This window comes from Nothoprocta perdicaria, unplaced genomic scaffold (assembly GCF_003342845.1).
Source record: "Nothoprocta perdicaria isolate Ctin4 unplaced genomic scaffold, notPer1 scaffold_18, whole genome shotgun sequence".
NCBI classification, from domain to species: domain Eukaryota; kingdom Metazoa; phylum Chordata; class Aves; order Tinamiformes; family Tinamidae; genus Nothoprocta; species Nothoprocta perdicaria.
Window position 1 is genome coordinate 841,474 of NW_020454982.1, and position 27,014 is coordinate 868,487.

The following is a 27,014-nucleotide window of genomic DNA, read 5'->3' on the forward strand; positions in this document are numbered from 1 at the left end:
CGGGGATGGGCGGGGCCCGCGCCGCCCCCGCCGGGCGCCATTTTGTACGGGAGGAAGCCGTTAACGTTAAGTGCAAGTCAGCAGCTCGACTGGAACTGCGCTCAATACGTGGCAAAGCGTTTAAAACGTAGCTCTCTTTATCTCCAGGCAGTCGAGCTGCCCACAGCTGTTAGTCTAAGGCAAGGCTATGAAATATCCCCCTTACTAAGCCTAAGTTTTTATCTCAGAGATGGTATTTAGGTAGATCAGTGCAATCTTACCTGTTTCAATCAAAGTTAGCCCAGTACTGCATCGTGACTCTGCAAATTTAAACTTCCTCCTGGGCAGCATTCCCAAGGCAGGAGAGGAGGGAAGGGCAGGGTGAGAGCAAGATGAACAATCATGTAGAGTATCCTTTCTTTTCTGTTTTTCAATGACTTTTAGGAAGAAACTTTGCGTGAATATGGGCTTCAGAACTGACTCCAGATGCAAGATGTGACATAAAGTCCACTATTATATAGGAAAACTAAAATTTCTTATGCAACTAGAAATGCTTTTTATCTTACCAGTGCTGACAGTGGGTATACAAACGATTTAGCAATCACAAATTGCTTGCCAAGAAAGGTTTTCAAAGTACAAAGCCAGTGTTATCTATATAGTCGGCTTTTATTGGTCCTGCATACTTTGTTGAACTTGGCCCATGTTGAGTGTCATAAAAGTTGTTATCAGCATTGAATTATTAGTATCTAATAGACAAATAAAAACTAAATAATACTGGTAATAATAGAACTGAAAAATATATACTTAAATCAAGAGCTGCAGTAATAACATTTGGGTGAAAGGACCATCATACTACCTGCAAATTTGAGTTAGGAGAACACTGTATTCTCAAAGATTAACAGAAGGGAATTCTTCATATGTTAGCAGACCCTGACACAGAGCTGGTGCCATTACCACCATCAGGGACCTACCCGGGGCTGAACTGTGAAGCAGATAATACCTAAAACCTGTGTAGAAGACCAGACTCTCCAGACACTTGCCCTGTGTTATGTTCATTGTGGGCATTTGTATTCATTCTCTTTCTGCCATATAAGGCTCTACTTTCTCTGCTGTACATTTTGAGTTCTTTAAAAATGATTCCCAACCTTCAGTGTCCTGTGGACTTCAATGCTGAAGACTTCAGTGGTGACAGAAGTCAGCTGAAACAAATTCAGACACATGTTGCCTCCTCTTGACGTTATTTTTAACTTCCTGTTACGCAGTGCTAGAGGTTTGGGGACCAGTGCCTCAGCTTTGCCAGGAGAATTTCAGGTGTTGGGACTAGTCAGCAGTTTTAATATTCCTGAAAGATAGATGCAGGCTTATGCATTGTTCCAAGGATAACTTCAGGATATCTTGAAGGAGACATGGGCTGAAAACATGCTGAGGAGTTAGGGTAACAGAAACATTGAGGAGGTTCATTCTTGGGCTTTGCTTTATGTGCTTAGTTCAGGTATTTTTATGAAGCTTAACTGAGTTAGTGGCTCAACTCTGATATCTAACTGTTTCAAAGGCTGGAAAAACAAATACTGCATCTCCTCATGCCTCAAGAAAAACATCTCACATTTCTGCATGGTCCTGCAAGTTCTTTACATACTCATCATATACTAGATAAACAAGCTCTGGAGAGACATGCTGAAACAGGCCTATTATTTTAAAGCAAAGCAAATCTAGAATGACTGAAAAACAGTAAACATGGACTTAGCATGAAGTAGCTCATCAGAGTTTAAATCAAAGTCATGTTTAGAGCTTATGTGAAAGCACCCTTAAAAATCTGTAATTCATAAAACACAAGAGATGGCAAATGCCTTTAGCTGAGCTTTCCCATGGTTCAGCTGAGTGGGAGACTACCATGTAATCTGCTGTGTCATTGCTAGTGAGATCATGTACCTTGTGTAGAAAATAAAGGGTCAAGAAGGTAAACCATTTAATGCTAGCAGGAGGCAAAAACTTCACAAGATTAGAGGGATGTAAGAATGAGAAGCCTGTATTTTATGTTTATTAAGTAGATTAGGCTGCTGCTTTTGGAGATAGTGGATATGATCATAGTTTAATTACATTTGAGATTATAAACAAGTTCCTCCTCTGCCCAAATGCAGTTTAGCAGAATGTAGACTGATTTGACAAAACAGACCAAGATCTACAGAAAATACAGAGATTAAACATTAAGGCAGACTTTGTCACAGTATGTAGGCCAAAATCCTCCAGGCGGGGAATTGGCCAACACTGGACGAGCCCGGTTTGACCCCATAGTTCTTTAAGTGCCTACACTGATGCAACACTTCACATCTGCCTTCCCTCTGCGGGCCCATGCACTGAGCAAGCAGCCAGCGCTGAACAACGTTTTTCTTTCCTCTCCGCTCCGCCTTGATGCGTGGCTGCCTTGTCAGCAGTGCTTCCTTCCTCTGGCCAATGAATTGCGAATTCTTTGCCAGGGAGGAAGGAACAGAAAATCACACCACAGGACAGACCATGAAAGCTTGAGAACCTCAAGATGCAGGTCTAGCTACAGAAAGCAGGAAAACTTAGATCTGAAACCTTTGGGGTGAAGAAATAAACTGAGTCCAGTTTTCACTTTCTGGGTGTAATTTAACCAAGGCATAACATACAGAAGGGTCAGAAAGCAACTCTTCCTTGCGTTATGTTGATTGTATGCAGCTCTCCAAACGGACCATTTATTGCAGTAAACAGGAAATGGAACTTCAGGTATTTTGAGACTGCAAGTGTGCTAAAACCACCCAAGGAAATAGCAAGCAACAGTAACATTTTGTATGTGGACATTTTTACTCAATCATAAATAGACATTACCATAACCCCCTTCCAGAATTGTAAAGTTTTGAATGTTCCCCACTTCCTTCATTAAATATTGATTTTTAGTCTCAAGAACTTTCCAGATTTCCCTTGATTCTTTCCTATCAGTGTGATCATGACACCAAATTACATAATATTCAGTTTCTAACTCACTATTAAATTCTGCATTCTGACAAACTGATTTGGTTTGGCTTTGCTTCAGATTTTAAAAGCAAATCACATCTCCTGTCACAGTTACAAATCTGTGTGCTCTGCTTTCCTTTCTGTGGTTGGTTTCATCATCTGTTCCCAAAATTTCATTTTGTGTTCTTTCAATTTCGTGGCTTCCTTTTGCTTTATGTCTATTTCCAGGTATTTCTCATCCAGATCATACTGAGGCCAGTGCTCCAAGCCTTCTCCATTAGGATTTCTGGAAAGAGCATAATGAAAAGTTAGCTACTAGCCTGTCAGTTGTCTTCTAACTGCTCAGGCTCTGTTTCAGAAAATCAACAGGAGCCCAGATTATGTGATTTTAATATCTGCAGTGGAATAGCAAAATTGCCATTAGAGTTTTGGAACTAGATGGAGTAATAGAACTTTTCTTTTGGTAGTCAGGTTCATTTCAAAGTTTTTTTCTTGGAATTGTTAGGAATATGATCAATTTTCAGTATTTATCTTAAATCCTGCAGAATTTGTGAAACCGCCATATATGGTTAACATGTTTCAGACAGCACAGGTAAAACTTCAGATGTAATTAGCACTCTCATTCTCACCCATTTCTAGCAAAGTTAGTCCAGTATCTCATAACCGTTCGGCTAAGCTTATCTTCTTCTTCTGTAGCATTTCCTGAAAAGTAAGAGAAGAAATTCCAGCATTAGAAAACAAGTAATAAAGCACTTAATTCCAATAAACTATGTACTTAATTCCAATAAACTATAACCAGTTCTACTTGCTACTCAGAGCTATGAGAGGTTGAGACTCTAGGATATAACTGCAAATGATGGATTTCATGAAAAGGAGCTATTTCTTAAAAAGGGACAATAAAACATGGAAAAGTAATATTTTTATTCTTACATTTCTGAAAGCAAATTCTATTCTAAAAGCATTCAAGAAAATAAAACTACTGCTAATAATGATGCCTTAAAAAAGAATTGTTTTGCAAGCTTAGATACATCACCAGCTAAAAATGGCCTTCCAAAGACAAAGGCAATCTCATCTGTATGGTCAGCTTTTACAAACTGTGGTATAACACCTATAGTTGAACTGGATCGATGCTGAAATTCATAAAAGTAGACTGGGTGGCCAGCATCTAAAAGAAAACAGAAAGAAGAGTACCACTACTATTGCTGAAAAATACCTGCCATTAAAGATAATAATGGCAGAAGCTATTTTGGTAGGACGAAAACAAATCTGTTCTTTTGATAACGAAGCGTGATGCATACTATTTCCAAACCCACCCTAGAATGGAGTTCTACATTTCCCCATGCTGAGGTGCTGAAATAGAGACTCACCTCTGTGATATCTGGCTACTTCAATGGCTGAAAAAACAAAGAAAGCATCTGCTAATGCATCCAGAAATGCATCTCGCACCTTAATGCGGTCCTCTATATCCCCTATGTATTCCTTATATATCACATCGACGACCTCAGCAGTAACACTCTAAAGTGAACAGAAAAGATATTTCTTTTAGTGATGATGAACATAAAAAGGAATAGCAGCATTAACACTAACTTCTTTTCAGAAAAAAAAAAAATCCCAGTTGTGCTGTGGGGGAGGAACTCAGAGCTCAGAACTGGGAATCACACAATTACCAGATATTCTCTCAGGGAAAGAGATGGGCAACATTACAAAGAATCCTCTCCAGCATGTTTAGACAGATATCACTCAGTGATGCTGATGAACACATTATAGTAGCCAATTCTCCTTTCTCTGGAAATAACTAACATGAAAGAAATCCTGATGGATTCCATAAAATTCAGTTATTATTATAGATGGCCATAGTTAAACCCTTCTGGAACAAATGTGGGCTCTACTGTCCCAAGCTTATGTCAGATAGTTGTGACTCTGAATGATCCACTGCAAGTATATGCAAGAGCTATGGAGCTACAGCCTATTATGTAGATTTTTCTATATTCAGTAGTTTCAGGATGGCATCGAGGAGCAGAAAGCTAAGACCTTTTCAAGTTACAGGAGCCAAAAATAAAGATGCCTAAGCCTAGATTTCTCAGTGCCATTTTCAACATCTCAAGGTATCACTCCTGGATTTCTGCATAACTCCTTTTATAAAAGATGGAGCATTTAGGAATATATTTTCTGTGTTAATCGCTTGCTAGGGACAATAGAAATTAGAGCCATGTTGGCTGCTCATTTGAGAATTAAGGCTTCCACAGTAGGAAGCCGTCACACACCACAAAGTTTACCTCTAAAATATACCACTCCAAGATTACAAACAGCATCAGCTCAGTAAAAAAGCAGCATTAGATTATTCTTGAAATAGTCTCTTACTTTTGAAGTCAATCCTAAGACGCTCTGTAAAAGGTAACGTGCTTCATCTCTGTCCACACCTTCGGCAATATCAGGAAATTTCATTAACTGCAGAAAGGATATGTATGGAATAGGAAGTCTTAAACTGACAAAATGATATATAAGGAGAACCATTGTAAGTCTCTTACTTTAGGAAGTATCCATCCAAACTCACAGTTATTTACACCAATTATATATGGGACTGCATTAATTGCTTTTTCAGATAGTAATTGCTTGGGAGTCTTAGGAAGAAATACACCATCCACAGATGCACTGATGAACAAGGGAGCCTGCAAAAGAAAGAAAAGTTCAATTAATACTATTAAAATTACATTTTGAATAGTCATGAAATGTAGGGGATGTTGCTCAGCTTACGTTTCTTCTTATTTGGTTCAATCCTATTATGGATGTGTGGAGCAAGGAAGGAAAATTTCTGTGCCAAGATTGCAAAGGAACTAGGAAGTCAGTGGTAGAAGGTTTGAGTTTGACCTTATACACATGGTATTAAATGTTTAGGTTTTCTAGGTGGAATTGTGACACTTCATACACCATTATTCTTTCCATGCTAGAGTGTGACACCAAAACACAAGCAGCTCAAAGCCCATATAGAAAAAGAGGGAAGTAACCTGTTCACATTTTTCAAGTGAGGAACGGCATAGCCTCAGTGTTGTCATTTCCTGCAAAAGTTCAAGAAGATGTTACATTCTCTTCAAGTTCCCCTAGTGTTACAACAAACAGTGTATTTATGAAAACTTCGACAGTAACATGTGAAGTGTCACTCAAATGTAGAGCAGAATTTCATCTACCATTTTTAGAGTTATCTCTTCCATCTCTTTCTCCGTTTTGTTTCTCAAGCACTTAACCAATGCAGCTGAACTGGATGTCTGGCAATCAGCTGCCGTAGCAATTGCCTGCAAACAATAAAACCAAACAGTACAGTCACTTTTTCATTGTCTTTCACTGATAATCCATATTCTTATCATTATCCTTCTTGCAGAAGGCTGTAATTGGCACTGATTCTGAGACTCCTGCAAGGAGGTGGGGAAGGTATCTAAACTTCTCAGCAAGGACTTGTCAGAGCCAGACTTGTTCCAACACCAGAGGCAAGCACAGAGAAGCCTTCATAACCCTTCACACTGCGGGCCAAGCAGAAAGACCAGAACATACTCCTCTAAAATATTCTGATAAAGGACAAGGTGTGTCACCCTTGCAAACAGTATGCTGGCAGAGAAGGCAGGAGGACATACAGGAATTAGTGCCCCATACTCAGAATACAACCAAGTAGATGGTAATACAGAGCACTCTGCATCTTCTTAATGATGCACAGGTTTTTTTTGGGGTGGAATAACGTAATTTTTCATCTGTCATTACAGTGATAGAGATCAGTATAGCGTTGCCTTCTTTTTTTTTTTTTTTTTAATACATTCTGGTTTAGCAAATCTAGGTTCCTGAAAGTTGTTTCTTATAGGTGAAGACTGCAGGGCTGAAATGAACTCTTCTTTCATGTAATCAATCATGAACTGAATTTGAAGAAAATGGAAAAACTGGTTTCTTTGAATATGACAGAAATCAAATGGGGAGGATAAAGTATTTACAGCCTGCCACAATGTTACAGTCAAACATTTGTGTCCAGTTTTTCCTGAAGACCATGTAATGAATTTCTTTGCACTTGAGGCTTTTTCCCTGCCTTCTTTCTCTACTTGCTTACTCTTTGGCTTTCTCTTAGGCATATGTTGTGGATATCTGGGTATTTCAAAAGCAAAAGATTTTTAAACATGTACTTCTTATCTGCATATAGAAATGCTGTCTTTAGTGACTGTAGTTGTGGTTTCATAGGAAAACAATCTAGTTCCACCTTTTGAATAAACAGTTTATAATGTGCAAAACCATAAGGAACATACTTAAAAATACCACAAAGTGCACACCTGTGCTTGCTGCTCAGGATCGTCAGTGAACAAATTCCTGATCGCGGTACCACTCTCTGAGATGGCCTTATGGAACAAGCCCTTTGCCAGAGGAGAGAGGACCTGAAAAACAAGAAAAGGCATTTCAAGTATGACAAGTGCTATACATACATTTCAAGTATGGCAAGCATTATGTTCTGACCACTGACTTAGAGTATCAGAAACTAATTCTTAAGATATTTTGAAGAAAAATGTCACAAGAACAAATGTTTTGTAGACTTCGATCATTGTTCAGTTACGCAAAGGGCTGTGGCAACAATCAGGTTCAAGAGTTCACGCCTGTCCTTTCCCCTCCCATAGCAGCCTGTTTCCAAGATTTTATGGAATTACATTGTGAGCCAGATATGGATTGAAAATGACTGTGCCTCAGGTAGTTCTTTATAACTGTGCTGCAGCACAGCCACAATATTTGCTAGAGGGCAGGAGGTTAGCAAAGAGAAATTACTATTAACACATAAGTGTCACTGAAACAAGGTTTTATTATGCATCTGTATCAAATTGTGAGAGTTTGAAGAAGAACTACTTAATCTTAAATGCACCTCAAATGTGCTCAGTACTGATTACAAATTTTACATCAACACATGGTTGCAAAATGCACATCTAGTTCAGACACGATCACAATTAATCACTTTGAGTAACTGCGTGACTGTCTGTCGACATACAGGAAATGGGCAATACGGCATCCTTTGAAAGGACTTTTCTCACAAGGATAAATTTTGTTTTCAAAAATTCTTAAAAAAAAAAAAGGCCTCAAAACCCCACAGAATTCAGATTAGTAGATGAGAAACAACATGTGGGATCTGAACAAGAAGATTTGGGTATAGACCATTTTCATCAGTCAGAAGCTGCATTTATATCACATTGTCTTATAGACTGAAGTGATCCATAAGATAGTACGATATAAATATATTACAAAACCATCACTTCTGTCTCCCTGACTTTTCTTGCAGATACTAAAAATGAGCATGAATTGTATTTTTTTTTTTTTTGAGTGATTAATGATTTCTGTGAACTTACAAGAGCAGAAACGCTGATTCCTCCTGCAGACTCTCCAGCAATAGTGACAGATTCTGGATTTCCTCCAAATTTTATGATATTTTCCTGAATCCATTGAAGAGCTGCTACTTGATCCAAATAACCCCAGTTGCCCTGTGCATGCTCATCACCAGTGCTGGAAAAAAACAATAAAATAAAAATAAAAAAGAGTTTTGTTTAAATGCCTGATGAAAGAAAAAGTGGAGATAAATACAATCTGGTAAAAGAAATCAGCTGCCAAAGAACCTCTCTACATAACTGAATGAGAAATGGCTCAGGAAGGGTTCAGATAAGTCTAGCTATCAAAAAAGAACAGATTCTGAATTTGACTTGAGACTCTTGTGTTGCTCTCAAATCTTCTCTATGTAATTAGAATTGTATAGTTTTAAATCATTTTTAGAACTTAATTTGGAAATCACTTAGCAAAAACTAGGATAGAATCACTTACCTAAAATATCCAAGAATACCTAATCTGTACTGAATTGTTACAACTACCACGTTGTCAAAGGCTGCTAATGCTGAACCGTCATACGATGAAGCTGCTCCAAAAACTAATCCACCTCCGTGGATCCATACAAAGACCTGAAAAGGAATTTTTTTTTTTTTTAAAGAAAGAGAAACATAAACTAACAATGAAGTACAGATGAGAGGTTCTTTTCTGACAAACTAAGTATAAAACAAAATAAAATATTTTATGCCATTTCACTCTCAAGTCTTTCACACCGCATTTCACAAATGATAGATTTCTTTAAATATGAGATCTGCAGGTTTATAAAATGGTATTCATTTTATTAAACCTTTGAATCATGTCACTGACTTTTCAGAAGAAATCAAGCATTTGACTTACTCTAAATCAAGCAAAGTTTAATCTTTGGGAAACTTTTAGAAATTTTAAGCTTAACTTGTTCTATGAGGTCACAAAGGCAATCAGGTTTGTCGAGATTTTATAGCAACTTTGTTTACCGGTAGCTTCTCCTGTTCTTCAGCACCGCTGGGTGTATACACATTTAGGTATAAGCAGTCTTCAGACATATCGAGAGGAACTTTTTCTTTTCGATTAGTAATATAGTCTGAAAAAAACTGTCCTTGTGCTTTATCCTGTGGACACCTGAATAAGTAAAAAATAACAAGCAGTAAAAATAACTAAAACTTCCAACTGTCTTCCTCTATAAAGTACAAACCAGTAATCAATCCCTAGTACATTCTCTGTTTTTCTGTTGGCAACAGAAAACAAAACATTTTTAATATATTTTCTTCCTTGTGCTGCCAGTCAGACAAGTCTTTAACAAGCTTTGTAAAATACATCCATTGTAAAGAGTAGAACAGTGAGATGAAGTTGTAACTTAGCATGAATCAACATACTGCAGAAATCTATCTGCAAATAGATATCACCATAAGGAAATTCAGTCAAAATACAAATGAATTATTTTGCATCTTATATAGGGTTTTTTTTATGTTCTACATGTAGGTTTTAGGCTAATGGAGGGCACTAACTGGAGTAAGATGCTTACAGTACAGTACAGTAGAAGTGATGTGTTTCGCATGTATCCTCTGGAGCATGTGACTCACTAGACACTTCACCAACACGTTATTCTAACATTTCATAGCTCCTTTTTGGTTTTGCTCTGAATTTACAAGGTTCATAAAAATTACTAAGTAATGACTGAATGTCCCCAAAGCACAACAGTATTGATCAAGTGCTTGTCCTTACTAGTTTAATCACTGAAACCTATTAGATAGGTTTCAGAAAGAAGAAAAAAAAAACCTATAATTTTTAAAAATGCATTCATTGTAAAACAAGTGCAAGTAGCATTGAGATGGCACTATAAAGTTTCTCATTGTCCCTTTCCATTGCCTTGTGTATCAGTGCCCTAGAGTGGCACGTAATATAAAATCATCAAAAAGATGGGTAGTTTTGTGGTTAACTTACATTGGTGGGTAGGAAGTGGCATTTCTGACACCCTCCCATGGCTCAGGCGACTTGGGCTCAGAAAACCTCAGTGGTCCAACCGGAGGCTTAGCAAAGGGGAGTCCCAAAAAGACATCAACACTCCTCTTGGCTGCATTTACTGTGACTCGGTTCCCTCTGATTTTCCCATATTTCGTCACCACTTCTGGTTGGTCTGTGTTTTCACCTATGTGCACAAAATCAGGAGTAATTTTGTAAGCATTTATAAGCAATTGACACATTTCTAAGAGCTTTAGCTTCTTAAATATGCACATTCGGTTTGCTTAAACAACTCATTTTCATACATAAGACTTCAACAAGTACATGAATCAGAACAACCAACATTTCAGCCTTCATTCTGATTGTTTTTGTATGTAAAACCTCTCAGTTTTATTTTAATGGTCGCACACACTGATAACTACATAGAGCTCTTAATCCTTTGGACCTAAGTTATTATTCAAAACTTCAATAGATTGCTCTCAGCAAGAAAAAGCTTTTCTTTCTTAAGAAAAAAATCAAAAATCCTTGAATACACAAAATACATTTGGGACTCTTGATTGTACAGTAAAAAAAAAAAAAAGAAAAAAGAAAAAGAAAACAATATTCCCCAAAATAGCACTGTATACTTTTTTTTTTTTAACATTTAGGTAAGATGCATTTCAAAAGCGGCATGAAAACTGAAAAATGTGACATGTTGCTCTTTACCTCAACAGAGTGGATTTTGGGGTAGGAATTTGATTTCACTGTTTGTGAAAAAGGCAAGTAAGGCAAATGTCTGAAAACAGGTCAGCAAAAAGAAAAGGTTATCTGCCACCCAAGTTATCTGTAGAGCAATACCAAGTACCCTGGTCCTCCAACAAGGCTGGAATTCCCTAGAAAGAGCAGGCTGTGCACATGTCCTATCTCCTAAAATAAGGCAACATTTTTGAAACTTACCAGTAACTACAAGAGCTGCGACACTGGTGGCCACAATCAGGGACAGCAGCAGTGTTTTCTTCCCAACTGCCATTTTTCAGGCTAGTCACACATTCACCTCCTCAGCTTGCTGTCTTATATACTCGGTGAAGTATAAACGTTATGCAAAGCAAACAGCGATTAGGAAAAGCAACGGCTGGGCTGTGACCCAGCACTAGCTGTGAGCAGGCGGAACAAGTGTCCAGGACTACAAGCCACTCCTCCCGGGATGCGCACAGCAGCTCCCCGCGAGCGGCAGCCAGAGCCCCCCTGTGTCCCCTGGACTGCGCGCTCACCGTCCCCAGCCCTCCAACATCGTACACGAACTCGGGCATCAGCTACTGTCTTTTAAATGCTCTGAAGACAGTCTTCCATAACGCCTGGGCTTTCTTCCTGCTGCCGTAAATAGATCTTTGCCAATCACAGTAGGACAATTAAGTTAGCAACTAACTCCTGCTACTCAGTGAAGAGACTGTGGAATAAAATTATTTATAACATTTATTTCATTCGTTTCAGTATTAATATCTCAATATAAACGTCATATAACAAAGCAATAGAGAACAAAAATGCAGAATGCTAGTCCTGAAAAAAAAAAAAAAAAAAAAAAGCTTTTCCTGAAGTGAAGGATTTTTCATGTCACAAAAGAAGACTATTTTATATCAAAAGTTGTATCATAAGAATCTTAGCTATTCCTGCAGGGTGGATACTCTACCTGCCGCTCAGTCTGATGAGTCCAGGACTGTTTGTTTGTTATCTAATGCAAAACAAGAGGTCTGCCATATTCTGAAGTGAAGCTTAATAATGTTTGGGAGCTATTTTCAAATATTTGGATAGCAATTACACATTTAAATCCCTCCATAAAGTTGACAGGATTTAAAAAAAAACTTCTGTGTCACATTTGAGTCCCATTTATCATAGGGGTGTGAGATTAAAAAGAAAAAAAAAAAGGATACCTGAATAGAAAAGATAGAAAATAATAGAAAAAAAAATCATCTATCTGCTTATGTCACTACTTGGTCATGTTTTCTCTGCAAGTTTCCCTTTGTAAACCTTGGCCTCTGCCCCTGTTTCTGGCAAGGCTCAGTGGCTCTTGCCCCAGAAAGTCTCATGTTTTGTAACTTTGTAACATGAGAATTCCCAGTCATCAGAAGCATAATCGCTATGGATTTTTTTTACTAGCTGCACATTTGTTTTCTGCTACGTGTCCCCTGAAGATCCCCAGTCATGAAACTAGCTGAGTACAGGTTTTAAGCATGTAGCAGTCCTGTGTGCTGTACTAATGTACCCTGAAGAAATTCCTTAATCCTGGCTTTTCCAAAACATCTGCACAGGAATGACTTGCAGCTCATGTAAGTAAATACAAGCAAGCCTTAAACTAGATTGCTCAAAGTAAATTGGTGGCAGGTAGCTTCATATATATATGTTAAACACATACTGAATAGCTTTACTTAATTAGCTTCTGTGCTTAGAGCTTATACACTGGCAAATGGAAAAATATGATAAAGTGGAACTTCCAAGAAATCAGTGTGGACAATAATTTGTTTGCAGAATTCTTACTGGTGTCTCTGAGAGGCATCAGGACACCAGCCTGAGACTTACTTTTTTTTTTTTTTTCTCCTTCCCCCTCTGGTACTATTTTTGAAGAATTGAATTCTTTATTGTTAATGTATCTTCATCTATGCAACAAAGTTTCCTGTAAGCAAAGTGAGAGAAAGTGACTTGTTCTTGCTTATCCAAATACCCATCAGCTGAAAACGGTATTGGAACAATTCTGGACTCTTTGCGGTGTTAGCAATGAAAGATTGTGATCATGTGCAAACAGAGAACCTAACAAACAAAACGGAAAAAAAACAGAGAGTGTGGAATTAATATTACTACAATGTTGTAAATTTTTTTTTTTTTAAAAAAAAAGGGTAGTAGTTCCCCCTTTTCTAACGGTTGAGAGAAGTCTTAATTCCAGCACTAATTAAAAAGGGAAAAAAAAAAAAAAAAAAAAGGTAGTTGTTCCCCCTTTTCTAACGGCTGAGAGAAGTCTTAATTCCAGCACTGATCAGTCAGAAAAACATTGAGCCCTGACACATTCGGAAGTGGAACTGATTTACGAAACATTTTTTTTTGTTTCAGTAAATTTCGCAAAGTGCATTTCTGTAAGTGACTTGGAGCAGTGCTCTTGTACCATGACTGATACACTTGAATAACCATCGATACACTTGAACATCTGAGATCAAGAAGACAGTTTTATTTGCAAATCAGGTCTTTATTGATTTCATTATATTAAAACAATGTTGCTGCTATATTCTGTCTTCAGTCATAGGAAAGACATATAAAACCCAAGTAGGAGAGAAACCTGGTAACTACTTTTAATAAATGAGAGTTCTAATGTGGACATGAACCCAGGATCACAAAATGGAAACAGCTCAATAGAAATCATTATGGTGAATATTTGTAAATGTGACAAGGGGAAAGAAAAAGGAAGAGAAACATTATTTTATCCTCAAAAATATTTTACGTAATTAATTTGGCATAACAGGAATTAATATGTAATTAATAGGCATAATTACCTAATACATAATTAATAGGCATAACAGTATGCCTATTGTGCATAGGTTTAGTCTGTAAACTATAACTCTGAATTAACCTTCCTGTTTTCTGTTTTTTCACTATTGATCTTTTCAAATATCACCTTTCTCCAGAAGTCTACCTTCTTTTCTTTCAGTTTACTGGCTTTCTTTTGTTTTAAATTTATCTCTAAGTATTCTTCATTTAGGTTGTAAGATGGCCATTCAACCAAACCTTCCCCATTTGGATTTCTGGAAACAAGAAGAAAGAAAGAGTGAATGCTCTTTTCAGTCTGCTGGGGAAGTTAAGTGTCAATCAACAAAACAGCCAACTCACTATAGAGACAGCACAACCCAGCTAAAATACTTTTTTGTGTGTCATGAGTCTCATTATTCTCACCCATTTCGAGCAAAGTTAGCCCAGTACTTCATCAGAGTTCTACTAAGGTTCTTTTCTTCCTCTGTAACTTCATCTGAAAGACAAAATACAAAATTATTATTATTACTGGTGGCAGAAATCAAAACATTTCTGCTATAGAAGTAGCATTTCAGTTCATGAATGCGCTATTCTTCACACAGCTTACTGGTTAAAACAAAAATAACTGAAATAAGTTAGAGTATATTTATTATTTATACATACACTTTAATACATCAAGAAAATAGTTGCTATTCTTATGTTTTCAAACTCTAGAAAAATAGAAAATAAAGAGCATACATAGTACTCTCTAGTGTAGCACAAAAATGAAACACTGATTAATGAATGACTTTATAAGATGGTTGGACTACTCCAAAGTTCACTAGAGTAAAAGAAAATCATTTTATTTACTTGGTCTTTGAAACTGACTGTGGAATACTTAAAGTAAATAGAATTTCCATGTTTCTTTACCAAAATAAGAACTGCGCCAAATTTGTTTCTTGTGAACTGAAATACTCAGACTATTTTCAGTTTAGGTACTTAAAGCAAAAGCATTGGATTCATAATACTGCCCAGGTTGTGGATGCTTTTATCTAATCGTTCACTCTCACTAGGACTGTAGCAAGGTGGGGTTCTGCCTGAAGGAAAGAAATGCCACAGTTCCAAAATCCAAAGCAAATACCCAAACTGCCAAGGCAAAGGAAATTTTCCTTAACCCTTGTTGGACTAGTTCCATTTTGAACAAAATGCTTAAATATAACATGGCAATGGGAGAAAAACCTAACTATTAGATCCTCAAGCAGAAGATGAAACATTGGAATTCCATCCTTTTTTATTTTTTTGTTGATTAACACAAGCTGTAACACTATTAGCAAAATGACAGTGCCCTCACTCTTGGGAGTGGGATGCCCAGTGGTATTTCCTTAAAAGGAAGAGATAGTAGCTTAAATTCCTTGGGTAAAGAAGAAAGTCTAGATTTTCTGCTCCCTCAGAACTCTACTAATCCCTCATTGATCTTTCCCTCAATTTATTTTTCAGACAAAGGTATTCAGCAGATTCATGAATAGTGTTGAAATAATGGAAGCAATGTTTTCTAGCAAATTTAATATTGAAAAAAAGTTTAAAACACGGGAAACTTACTGTGCTTCAGAAACAGCAAGCTGTACATGGTAAAGGATAGCAAGCACAGTAAATTAATGTTAAGTAAATATGGACAGAAGAAAGGGTTATACTTTAGTCTTAATTCTAATATATGTACTTTGGGCTCATTAAAATGAAGCTAGTACTGTTGAATACAATATTATCATTATTATTAAAGTAATTGATAAATAAACACTAAAGATTCCATTCCCTACCGCGCAGGCGGATGTCACCAGCCAGAAATGGTCCTCCAAAGACAAAGCTAACTTCATCTCCATGATCAGCTTTCACATAATCTGGTTTATTATCCCAGTATAAAGTTGGCCGATGTTGATATTCAAACAAGTAGGTTGGAGCTCCTGACTCTGGAAGATAAAATATTTGCAGAGGTAGAATCGTATTTATTATTTCTGGCATCAGCTTCCCAAAAATATTACTCTAAATGTGCCCAAAGCTTTATAGATCACACTGCACATTAATTATCAAACAGCATAGTCAAATTTTTTATTGGAAATTAAGAACTCACAGTACTAACACAAATCATAAAAGATTCACCACAAGAAGGCTTTACATAAAACAAAATAAAATCCAATTATCTTCTAATTCTGAATATTTTGGCATGGTTGGTCTACACTTAAATAAGAGATGATCTCCAGAATATAGAGTTGCTGACCTCACAAGTATTGGTGTATCAAAGCACAAATTCCAGATGACTTGAATATGTTTTAATTTTTAAATCTTTATACTTATTTGGGAAACATTTATCTACATTATTGTGCTACACTCTTGATATAGTCTGATTGTCAACACAAGCGCAAGATACTCATACAAAGGCAAAAGGGGATACACGCTTGCCTGGGCCAATCCTGAAAATCACTTTTCAGTTTAAGTCCCATCTGGAATCTCAAGAAGGGTTGCCTAGACATGGCAGGATTTTTTGCCTAAACCATTTGATCTAGTATGTAGCACAAAGTTAGAAGTATCTATTTTGATACACACACACACACACACGCGCGCGCGCGCACACACACACACACATATATATATATATATTTTTTTTTTAAAAAAGAAAGTTGGTGTTCATTAGCTCACCCCTATGGTAGTTCAGTGTTTTTATGGATGGTATAATAACTGCTAGATCCCCCAGCAAGTCCAAAAATCGGTCCCGTAGTTCAGCAGGATCATCTGTGTCTCCTAGATACTCATCCATTACCACAAGCAGAAGCTCTGATGATATACCCTATGAGAAAAAGTAAAATTTGTAACATAAAAATTTTGGTCCAGAGGTCTAGAAAGAAAAGATTATTTCCCAAAATCTAGACCTCACTCAATCAAATTTTTGTGCAGCTCCGTACACTCACTGTAGTCCTGTCAACTTTGATGGGACTGTCCCCAAAATATATCATGACTTTGAGACATAGCAGTACATACTAGCATTCAAGTAGGAAATCAGAGAATATCAAAATTAGCAAGTTTGGTATATTCTTTAAAAAGGAATTTCACATCTAAAATGAAATTATATAAACAATTCTTACTATCATTGGACGCAGCATCTCCAAAGTTGATGCGATTGACTTTCTATTTCCCACTTCCTTCAAACCCGGCATTGTTGATGTCTGCACAGAAAACAAGAATGTTGTCACACCCGTGCAACTTCTTCAGTATTTTTAACATAGGAACTACCTTTTTCCACCTCATTCTTACTACTAGTATTTATTTTTAAAGCACCAGGTCCTATGCAGAAATGTAGTACAATGCATCAGCTCTACTGAAGATGCTGTTTGCTGCAGTAAACATTTACTCAGTGAAGGCTTTCTTGATAAACCATTCATGCCAAGTGATTTATCCTTAAAACAATTCTAAGAAACCTAAGAAATCACAAAGCACTAGGGCAGAACTGAAGTGCAAAGCTTCATGAAAAAGGCTTATTTTCCTTTTCGTAGCAGATTTTAAAAGCCATTGACAGCCTCACTATATCTCAGCCTCTGGTTGAGCTGCTTGAGTCTTTTAAATGCCAAGGAAGGCATTGAAAAGGCATTTAAGGAACTGCTTTTCAGTTATTACATAAAAAGACTCTTCTATATGGATAATAAATTAGAAAAGATTCATTGAACCTTTTCCTTTTGAGCCTGAGTACTTCCAGGGATACATTTGTTACTTACATTCAGAGCAAATGCTGAACATAAGCATTAAGAAATGAAAAGAGGACAAGAAAGGGACTGGGCACAAATGCGCTCTCTACAGTTCTGTGCATGGTATAGCAACTGGTCCCTTTTTGGAGTTATTCATGGAATTCCACTGGGAAAGGGAAAACCCATGCACTGAGAATGAGTGGTACATTCACATTTTCTACATAACCTGTTGCCACCTCAGATCTTCAAATAATAGCTCTTTTTGCAAGACAAAAAGGAACAGGAGGAAATGACAGAAGTAACAGTTATCAAAGTTCATAATAATGTAAGTGGCAAGCTACCTAAATGATGCATTTGTATGTAGCATTTGTAAATGTAAGCATGTAGCATTTAAAAATGCAAGTGTAATGCAAGTAAAGTTTACCTTGCTTACATTTCCACCAATGCAAAGCCTTTTGGCCATTCTTCAAATGTTTCCTACCAGCAAACCCCTCATCTACTTTTCTCAGAGATGCCTGACTCAGTTAATATACACATTCAAAAGAGTGAAGAATAGCCATTAAATTACAGATCGAATATTCCAGCCAAATTCATTGTTGGTGACTCCTATCATATATGGGACTGCATTAAATTCTTTCCGAGATAATATCTCTTCAGATGACTTATGAAGAAATACTCCATCCAAAACTAAGGGTAGAAACGGGATTTCCTGAAAGGTGAAAAAAAAGTTAAATGGTTAATAGTATTTTTCTTTTTCATTCAAATCATATGATAGAATATCTATACTAAATGGTCTAAGTGCAAAGAAAAAAGAAATTAGGGCATATAAAAATCTAGAACTACCCTAATAGTTTTGCACAAGTCTATGGTTTGGGCATGTTATAGAGTAATTTAATGAGTTCCTGACTCTGCACTGTTTCTAATTGATACTAAAGCATACATATGCCTGAGTCTTGCTCAAAACTTTGCACATACTGTCACACTTTGCTGAAAATTCTGAAGAGAAATTTTGTGCAATTACTTGAATATTTAGCAAGTATTTTGTAAAAAAAAAAAAAAAAAAAAAAAAAACCACCTAAACAAAACCCACCACCACCACCACCAATTAAAAAACAGCTTTGGAACAAGTCAGCTAGGAACTCTGGTCAGACACTGAGCTGAAGCTTTGCAATTATGTCAATAAGTCTGTAATTAAGTAAAGTTTCACCTACCGTACTTTTAAAGACTATGTCCTTTGCTTCCTGGTTTCTTAAGCAATTTATTATTGAGAGGGAAGTGTTTGCCTCACACTTAAACGTATTTGCAATTTTCTGAAAATTATTAACAAAGTTACAAATTGTAAGTTATGAGATATTCTTTAAGGAAATTATATATATATAATTATTATAAACAATATTATTAATAATTGTATATAAGGGATGATTTAGATTAATTTGGTAGGTCTTCAGGCATTTTACTTGAATATAAAAATGATTGTTACATCATTAACTCAAATCATCTTTGTGCACTTTTTTTTCTCGCTATACTGCCATTCATTTTATGTAACAAATCTTGCCATAGGAACAATACAAGGTTGTAAAACAAATCAAGTAAGGCAAAAAACTCACAGAATCCACTTATGCAAGATTCACACTATTAGATTGCTGTTTCAGGAAGATAAATGAAAATGTACTTTTAGAGAGGAATTTAATTTCAAAGCTTTTCTTTTAAAAGAAATTAATATCAGGTATAGACCCTCCATAAAAACCGAAAGCCTTTTCTGGATTATAGTTAAGCATTTACAGTAAATTCAAAACTAAATTCCATAGCTACTGTATAAGTGATAGTGTGCACAGAAATAGACATATGGTGACATGGACACGCTCATATTTGAAAATAATCAAGTTCTCCCACATGATACTATTACATAACTAAGTAGACTATTCCTAACACCAAAAGAGCATGGTAAGACTGTAAGTAAATAGAGTCATTCAAAGAAACACAGTACTTATTGATATGCATATATCTTAAGAATTAATTATCTTTATTGCCTAATATGCAATAAGATTTTCTCCTTTTTTAATCAAAGTATCAGATAAAAGAAATGTCTTATTTTGGGTTATAGAGACTTCAAAATGCAAAAATGAACCTACCTTAAGATCTGCTGAGATGTGTGAATCTTTACCAGGGGTAAACATAATTCCACTCTCTGATATTGCCTTATGAAATAAACCCTTAGACAAAGGAGATAAAACCTGCCAAAAAGGGAAGAACAAAACAGATTTATTGATGCTAAAGTCCTTGTCTTATAACTTTTTATCCAACTGGACTGCTAGATTCAGTGTGGAAACAATTTTATGTGCTTATAGGAGAAGTGTATTGACCTGGCACAATGTATCATTACATCGAAAAATCAGATTACATGCTAAACATGACACTGAGTTGTTTTTTAAGATTTTTAGGATTTTGGGGATTTCATTTTTTAGTATAATTATTCCATGCCTACATGTGCAGAAACACAGCAAGATCCTGCTGATACACCAAAGAGTGTGACAGATCCTGGATCTCCACCAAAATGATGAATATTTTCTTGGACAAAGCGAAGAGCTGCTACTTGATCCAAAAATGCCCAGTTTCCACGAGCATGTTCATCACCAGTACTGAAAATGAAGCAATATAAGCCAAATTTTCATTAAGACCATTAGTTCCTCTAATACCATGATAACAACAAAAAGAAAAAACCCATCACCATCTATGACATATTCAGCTACAGAACTGCATAACCTGCCACCCTAAAGCCTTTCATAGCCAGATCACTGTTCATCCATACAGACATGGATTCCTAGCCTTATGTTGTATGAATTTTTGCTTTGCACACCAGTGATCAAAGGAGATGGTAAGAAGGAACACCCTGCACAGAACGAAACAAGCCCAATGATTTAATAGCAGCTTTTAATGAAAGGACAATGCAAACAGTTGAACTTCAGGACCTGACTCAATGTTCTCATGTCCCTGTATGAGGGAACTACATATATTTAAAGCACTTTACCAGTGAGAAGCTAGTGTTGAAGTTCAGTTGATTTAAAAAAGAAAACTAACCATCTTTTAAGCAAATCATGAATTAATTATTAAGAAGTGAAACAGGTCATCTTACCTGAAGAATCCAAGAAGTCCAAGCCTGTACTGAATTATTACTACGACAATATTCTCATAGGCTGCAAGGGCAGAACCATCATACCTAGAAGCCCCACCAAATATAAAATTGCCACCATGGATCCATACCATTACCTTGAAGAAAAGAAAGTGAGATTTACTTTTATATATATATATATATATATATATATATATATCTTTGCAGATTTCATTTGAAAATGACAGAAAAGTACAGAGAATGAGGAATTTGAAAACACTGACATTCTTGGGAGCTGAATTTTAAGCCAGTGGACTTGGAATCTCACATAACAATATTGTTTTTGCTAATGCAGCATTGTATTTTTCAAAGTTACCCACTGATTTAGTAGCCAGAAGTAATTTTGCACCACTCAGAAGTTTCTACAATAGATTTCCTTACAGGTAATTTGTCCTTCGTGTCTGAACCAGATGGGCTGTAAACATTCAGATACAAACAATCTTCAGACGTTTGGAATGGAGGGTGTTTTTCTTTAAAGTTTTTTTCAACTTTTTTTAGTATTGTCAGATCTTGAGGACATCTTCACAAATGAAATGAAACACAAGTATTAGTAACACAGCTGCAATGATATGCTGCAACAGTGCAACAAAAATGTTGCAGCGACAGCAACAGAGGTGAAAAAAAAAAAAACAAAACACCTTCCTCCCACATAGAAGTGAAAACTGTAAAAGCACAGCTTTCTATTTTTATGTTTAAATGTGAATTATCTCAACACAGTATAATGAGAAAACTTGATTTCCAAATTAAGAAAATTCCTAGGAACTCCTTCCTAATCACACAGTTCTTACAGAATATTTCCATGTGGTTTAGGGCACTCACTACCAGTCATCCAAGCTCCTCACTGAAAATCAGTCTTGCAAACGCTGATAAATATGACAAATGAACAAGCACAAGTCCTATACACAAGTGAATCAAGCAGCTCTCACATAGGGGGGTAGGAAGTCGCATCTCTCAGATCATTCCAGGCTTCAGGTGGTTCAGGTGGTGAAAACCTCAAGGACCCAACAGGTGCTTTTGCAAAAGGAATTCCAAGGAAAACATTTACAAGTCTGTCTGTTCCCTTCACGTTCACTTGCTTCCCTTTGAGCCGTCCAAGTGCAATCGTCACTTCTGGCTCAGCGCTGTTTTGTCCTAAGCAACAGGTAAGTCAAAAGAATCATCTTGTGATTATAAGTCAAAAGAATCATCTTTCATCTTGTTCTTTTCAGTTTTGTTCAAATGGTTTTCATTTTACTTTTGAATAATGACTAATTCCCCCTGCCAAACACTCCCACGGTTGCCTCTGCCAACGACAGCAGAGACAGGTAATACCATGGCTTACTCCCCGTGCAAGACACATAGCTCTAAACAAATTTCAGAGTAACCAAAAATTGTCCGAATCATTAACATTTTCTAATTTTATCATCCAACAAGATATTCAAGCTAAATTATTTAGGTAATTTATAAATGTTTTGATTTTTACCTTTTAAGAAACAAAACCTTTCATTAGTTTCCCCATAGATTTATCTTCAGGAATGGTTTCAACCCACAAAAACATTTTTACACTTATTTAGGTACATCTAGGTACATCATTTCACATCAGGCTTCTATAGATACAGATATCTGATACTGGAATACAATTGTGAGAGATGTACTCCCTTTGGAAACTATTACCCCACAACTTCTTAGAGCAGTTACTTCCTCATCATTAATAAGAATTTTTATATCTCACCTTCTGTTCCACAAATGCTGAGCACTACACTACAGATCAGGGTGCAAAGCAAAGGATGACAGCTCTCAGGAGCCATTTTTTTCCGAGTTTGAGTATTTTCTGTTTTCACACGGAAGAAACAGGTACAAAGGTCCCTCCCTGCTCACTGGACTCTGGGTAAGGAACACAGTTAAAATCCTCTTTGAACACACACTACACTAGGCACTTTCAGAGCTGCACTTGATGCCGAGCACAACCACAGTCTCTCCCTGGAAGGCACCTAATCCCTACCTCTCCCTGGGAATGGATGAGCCGAAAACGAGCAGCACCACCTGAGAACCAAGGCAACAAAGGATCCAACCGCAGTTGTTTTTAATCCTACAAGCAAACAAAACACTGAAGCGCTGCGGGGCTATTGGCGTCTAAGTTCCTGAAAAATGAACTGGGACTGGACATCACTGCAAAGCTAAATAGTATCAATAAGGAAAATCAGAATTGTTGGTTCTTAAGAGGCCTGTACCATCAAGCACGTTTCCCCCATTTATCAGTGAGCAAGTGTACTACTATATATAACAGCAATTATATAAATTGTATTTTATTAGTAATTTAAATTAATTTATCATCTGCAAGAAGACAAATGAGCACAATAGGAAACAGGTAGTTTGCCTGTCTTCTTTGAATCACTAGGAGTGCAAACATTCCATTAATGTTCGACAATTGCTGAAGTGGGGCTTTGAATTTTTAAGAAACTTCTGTGTTTATTGCTAGTCCATATTTTGTATTCACCTTAGCAATGAAAAACTCAGTATCAAAATATATTACACTGAAATATTAATTTTACCTGATGATTTCTCCGAACCACATTTCTAAACTTAGACAGCTTCTGAAGTGCTCTGAGAACAGCTGTTTAAACTCCCTGATGTTTCACAATATTGAGCTACTTTGAAATAAATAAATTAAAAAAACTGTTACTGAGGATTTTTTTTTTTTTTTTTTTGAAAATGTCTGCTTATTTATCTGTATTGACAATGCAATTACAGGAGTTGCCCTTACCCCACTACACTCAAGCTTTTACTTGTGACCTAGCTCATAGACAGCTCACAGACAGCAATTTAGATACAGCAAATATCTAAATACTCACAGGAAATTAGTTCAACCAATCTTTAATCTGCATAAATACCTCTTTTAGACCCATGAATGATATCGAAAGGCCAAGCAGGGGGCTCCGATCACCTTGCACTTAAAGCGCTATCTAATGTTACAGAGGGAAACACTCTTTTTCTCGGCAGTGTGTTTTAACCTATCTCTGCAGCTAAGGAGCCACGAACTGGATGAAAATTCCACCTGATCGCTCTCTCCCTAAGCCATTAAATGAACTATCCTCCCAAAGCCCCCTACCCACTCCCAAACATCTCCCTCTTATCCCGTCCCTCAGGGGTGCCTTAGGGCTTGGGGCTGATGACGGAACGCAGCGGATTCGCTAGGGCTCATTACTGGCCGTCGGCTCATTACTGAACGTCGGCTCATTACCGGCCGCCGGCTCATTACCGGCCGCGTCTCCCGCGCAAGGCCCCGGCACGGGCCGCTCGGCGCTGGCCCCGCCACGACCGCGGGGGCGCCCGCGCGGGGCGGGGGGCGGTGCGGCGGGCTCCCGCCTCCGGGCTCCTTCCGCCGCCGCGCCGGAAGTGCCGGCCTCGGCGCCGCCATGGTGGGCGCGGGGGCCCCGGCGCCGCTCGAGAACGCCAACCCGCTCATCTACCGGCGCTCCGGCGAGCGGCCCGTCACGGCGCGCGAGGAGGACGACGAGCTGCCCGACTCCATCGACGACCGCGAGATCTTCGATATCCTGCCGGGGATGGCGGCGGGGCCGGGCCGGGCTGGGTCGGGCCGGGGGTGGCGGGGCTGGGCCGGACCGGAGCGGGCAGCGCTGCGCGTTTCCTCAGCCTCGCACATCTCATCCGCTCCATCAACGACCCCGAGCACCCGCTGACGCTGGAGGAGCTCAACGTGGTGGAGCAGGTCCGCGTGAAGGCGAGTGCCGGCCCGGGGAGGGGGGCCGGGGCTTGGCCTGCGCCGCGTGCGAGTGCAGGCTCCCGTGTCCCCAGGTGAACGACGCCGAGAGCACCGTGTCCGTGGCCTTCACCCCCACCATCCCGCACTGCAGCATGGCCACCCTCATCGGCCTCTCCATAAAGGTGAAGCTGATCCGGTCGCTGCCAGAGAGGTTTAAGGTGGGCAACGGCACCATCAAAAAGAAGTGATGGTGGGGCTAAAATCTCACGTGAAAAGTTTGAACTTCCCCTGTTGTTGACTTGTCTCCTCTTTCTTCTTTTGTGACCCTTTTGCTCCTCTTAAGGTGGATGTTCACATAACACCAGGAACACACGCCTCTGAGCATGCAGGTAAGCTCTGTGGTGCTCTCTTGTGTGCCTCGCTCTACATTTTTAATTTTGCAGACTAGAGATGAGAGACCAAAATCTGCAGAAGCAGCTGTGCAGTACCTGGGCTTGACACATGCCAGCCCCTTCCAGCAGATGTTAGAGAGCTGAAATGGGTAGTAATGAAACTTGTACACCTCACCTGAAACATTTCCTCACGCAGCCTGTGCTCTTAAATAGTTCCTGGTTTGCCCAGGTTATGGAGGGTTCAGAAAGTGAGGAGAAGCTGGGGATAAATTTACTGTCTTTTTGCAGCTGTATGTGCATAGGTTGCTGCTGCTGAATTATAAATAGCCTCCTTGTCTAACGTGCAATATAATGCAACAGCTTTGACTTCAGATTACAGTTCTGTGGTACACTCGGCCTCTACAGAGTTACTAGTCTGAGTCCTATAGCAACAGTCTGATTATCAGTCTGAATATAAAATGTTTTTTAAAAGACATTGCATAGCAATGAATTGACCAGTTCTTTGTGCCTTTTTTTTTTTCCCCTTAACAGTTAACAAACAGCTTGCCGATAAAGAACGTGTAGCAGCTGCTCTGGAAAACTCTCACTTGCTGGAAGTGGTGAATCAGTGCTTGTCTGCTCGCTCATAATTGCCCTCTGAAGAAACCTTTGGCATTATTAAGCTAATTTTGTATATAGTGATGTGTTTCACTATCTGTATATCTATAAACAAAACAAAGTTATTGTATTTTTTAAAGAAATGTTTCATTATTTTACAAATATTAGTATGTGGGAAATTATATTACAGGTAAATACACAAATATAAAAATTGATCTTTACATTTATTAACTATAGCCCAGTGAGATTTTTCTGAAATAGAAAATAGTCACATCACTGGCTGTTAAAATATGACACTTACTGAAGTTCAACTACATTTCTACCACAGACAGCTGTTGGGTGAGAGACAGTTTTAATTCTGGACCACATGGGGAAGGGGGGAAAGACTTTTAAATAAATACACCAAGTGTTTTGGTGCTCGCATACATGCAGTGTTGTATACCAGATATCAAATACCTACACCTTCCTCAGGTAGATGGAGAGCGAGTACCTCATACCCTTTTTTCCCCTCTCCCCCAAAATATACTGTGCTGATCATATTTATAATACTCTTTCAGTACTAGTTTCTCTTGAAGAATCTTGGAGGATCCTTTAAAATAGTGAACCTTATTAACACAGACTATGTAAATCACAGCCTGACACTTCTACCGGGTTGTTTTAAAAAAAAACAGTAATAGCCAGGTAGCATAGCTCAAATCAGAACAAACTAGGACATAAAGAAGTCCTAATTTCCTTTCAATTTGAGGAATGAGGTACCTAGTATTCACAGGGCTTGTGGAGAATGCCAGCTCTGCAGCAGCCTTCATCTGCTTATTTGGCTTAGCATCCTTTGAATGATCCGTTCTTGCGTGGATGCATGAATTTGAAATTGTAAATGAAGACAATATTTGTGTAATACTAGTACTGGAAAAGCAGCAGAAAGTGCCTTCTGTTAGCATCACTTTCCCTCTCTGCCTCTCCTGTTGAATCATTAATCAGTTCTGATGTTGGCAGCCAATGCACCACAAATGAAAACTTGAACCATGACAGTGCGTGCAGGCATCTCAGGGGTGACAGATTTTGTTGGATTTTTTTGTTTTTCTTTTTTTCTTTTTTAACAGAAAGTGAATGGTGCCTTCCAAGCTTTACAGGAAAATTGCAGTGCAAATATGTGTGTGGGGAAAACAGAAGGATGAGTAAGCTGTCAACAGATTGCTTCAACCTGCACTCCAAATGGAAAGGGAATCTGGACGTTATGGTTAATTGAATCAGTACTGCTCAGCTTTTGGTGTTATAAGAGATTAAACAACTTATTGGGATGTTGGCATTTGCCTTGCCAACATGATAACACACATGTACATGATAACACTGGAGGGGCACCCTATAAATAATAACCCTGGGGCATTTTTTTAAAAATCACTTACCTTTTCAAAGCAGCAAAAGCCTGTGTTTTCATTGTTTATGTTTCATAGTTGTCAGATGAAGAGAAAAACTTCAGTTCCTGATGTATAATGATGATTATCTGGTTCCTGCAGCATGAGGAGAAAATAGGAGGAAAAAAAACGTTAAAAATATTTGATTTCAAACACTTCCACCCCCACCATTTAATCTCTGGAGTGCCTTGTAATAGAACACATCAGAAAATATGACTCTGTACCGCAGCTCTGGTGAGTACCAGCAGCCACATCAGGCCAGCA

The 27,014-nt window shown here is 38.0% G+C and overlaps 3 protein-coding genes across 5 annotated transcripts; 1 reads left to right on the forward strand and 2 right to left on the reverse strand.

The window, feature by feature from the left end:
* Window positions 1–2,058: 2,058 nt before the first annotated feature.
* On the reverse strand, window positions 2,059–11,384 carry LOC112944992 (fatty acyl-CoA hydrolase precursor, medium chain-like). 2 transcript variants are annotated; one of them, XM_026036506.1, is made up of 14 exons: window positions 11,215–11,384; window positions 10,261–10,465; window positions 9,294–9,438; window positions 8,779–8,912; window positions 8,313–8,466; window positions 7,257–7,358; window positions 6,138–6,242; window positions 5,958–6,008; window positions 5,481–5,621; window positions 5,314–5,400; window positions 4,320–4,467; window positions 3,986–4,117; window positions 3,582–3,654; window positions 2,059–3,238 (listed from the first exon to the last, which is right to left on the reverse strand). In XM_026036506.1, exons 1-14 carry the CDS (start codon window positions 11,285–11,287, stop codon window positions 3,064–3,066), a joined length of 1,725 nt encoding a protein of 574 aa, XP_025892291.1. In that variant the 5' UTR covers window positions 11,288–11,384; the 3' UTR covers window positions 2,059–3,063. The 2 variants fall into 2 exon arrangements, with proteins under 2 accessions (XP_025892291.1, XP_025892292.1); XM_026036507.1 differs by lacking the exon at window positions 5,958–6,008.
* Window positions 11,385–13,519: 2,135 nt separating this feature from the next.
* Window positions 13,520–23,252, reverse strand: LOC112944947 (fatty acyl-CoA hydrolase precursor, medium chain-like). Of its 2 annotated transcripts, XM_026036462.1 has the most exons (14): window positions 22,628–23,252; window positions 22,358–22,509; window positions 21,573–21,777; window positions 21,028–21,166; window positions 20,611–20,744; window positions 19,963–20,116; window positions 19,610–19,711; window positions 18,689–18,787; window positions 18,046–18,186; window positions 16,881–16,961; window positions 16,438–16,585; window positions 15,561–15,710; window positions 14,191–14,263; window positions 13,520–14,042 (listed from the first exon to the last, which is right to left on the reverse strand). In XM_026036462.1, the coding sequence occupies exons 2-14, from the start codon at window positions 22,431–22,433 to the stop codon at window positions 13,853–13,855; spliced, it is 1,692 nt and encodes a 563-aa protein (XP_025892247.1). In that variant the 5' UTR covers window positions 22,434–22,509; window positions 22,628–23,252; the 3' UTR covers window positions 13,520–13,852. The 2 variants fall into 2 exon arrangements, with proteins under 2 accessions (XP_025892247.1, XP_025892246.1); XM_026036461.1 differs by having other exon boundaries at window positions 22,358–23,252.
* A 777-nt stretch (window positions 23,253–24,029) lies between these two features.
* On the forward strand, window positions 24,030–26,757 carry CIAO2B (cytosolic iron-sulfur assembly component 2B). Its single transcript, XM_026036464.1, has 5 exons — window positions 24,030–24,177; window positions 24,288–24,367; window positions 24,442–24,567; window positions 24,693–24,738; window positions 25,273–26,757. The coding sequence occupies exons 1-5, from the start codon at window positions 24,042–24,044 to the stop codon at window positions 25,368–25,370; spliced, it is 486 nt and encodes a 161-aa protein (XP_025892249.1). The 5' UTR covers window positions 24,030–24,041; the 3' UTR covers window positions 25,371–26,757.
* Window positions 26,758–27,014: the final 257 nt, after the last annotated feature.

What these genes read in the sequence shown, in the direction of transcription:
- LOC112944947 (XM_026036462.1), bottom strand. Translation starts at nt 22,433, where the DNA reads ATGGCTCCTGAGAGCTGTCATCCTTTGCTTTGCACCCTGATCTGTAGT. An exon ending in GGACTTCTTGGATTCTTCAG is followed by an intron (nt 20,117 to 20,610) that starts GTAAGATGACCT and finishes CTTCATTTTCAG; the next exon opens with TACTGGTGATGAACATGCTC. An exon ending in ACATCTCAGCAGATCTTAAG is followed by an intron (nt 18,788 to 19,609) that starts GTAGGTTCATTT and finishes AATAATTTTCAG; the next exon opens with AAAATTGCAAATACGTTTAA.
- CIAO2B (XM_026036464.1), top strand. Translation starts at nt 24,042, where the DNA reads ATGGTGGGCGCGGGGGCCCCGGCGCCGCTCGAGAACGCCAACCCGCTC. An exon ending in CGACGACCGCGAGATCTTCG is followed by an intron (nt 24,178 to 24,287) that starts ATATCCTGCCGG and finishes TCAGCCTCGCAC; the next exon opens with ATCTCATCCGCTCCATCAAC. An exon ending in CGCTGCCAGAGAGGTTTAAG is followed by an intron (nt 24,568 to 24,692) that starts GTGGGCAACGGC and finishes GCTCCTCTTAAG; the next exon opens with GTGGATGTTCACATAACACC.
- LOC112944992 (XM_026036506.1), bottom strand. Translation starts at nt 11,287, where the DNA reads ATGGCAGTTGGGAAGAAAACACTGCTGCTGTCCCTGATTGTGGCCACC. An exon ending in CGCAGCTCTTGTAGTTACTG is followed by an intron (nt 10,466 to 11,214) that starts GTAAGTTTCAAA and finishes TTGTGCACATAG; the next exon opens with GTGAAAACACAGACCAACCA. An exon ending in GAATCAGCGTTTCTGCTCTT is followed by an intron (nt 7,359 to 8,312) that starts GTAAGTTCACAG and finishes CTTGTTTTTCAG; the next exon opens with GTCCTCTCTCCTCTGGCAAA.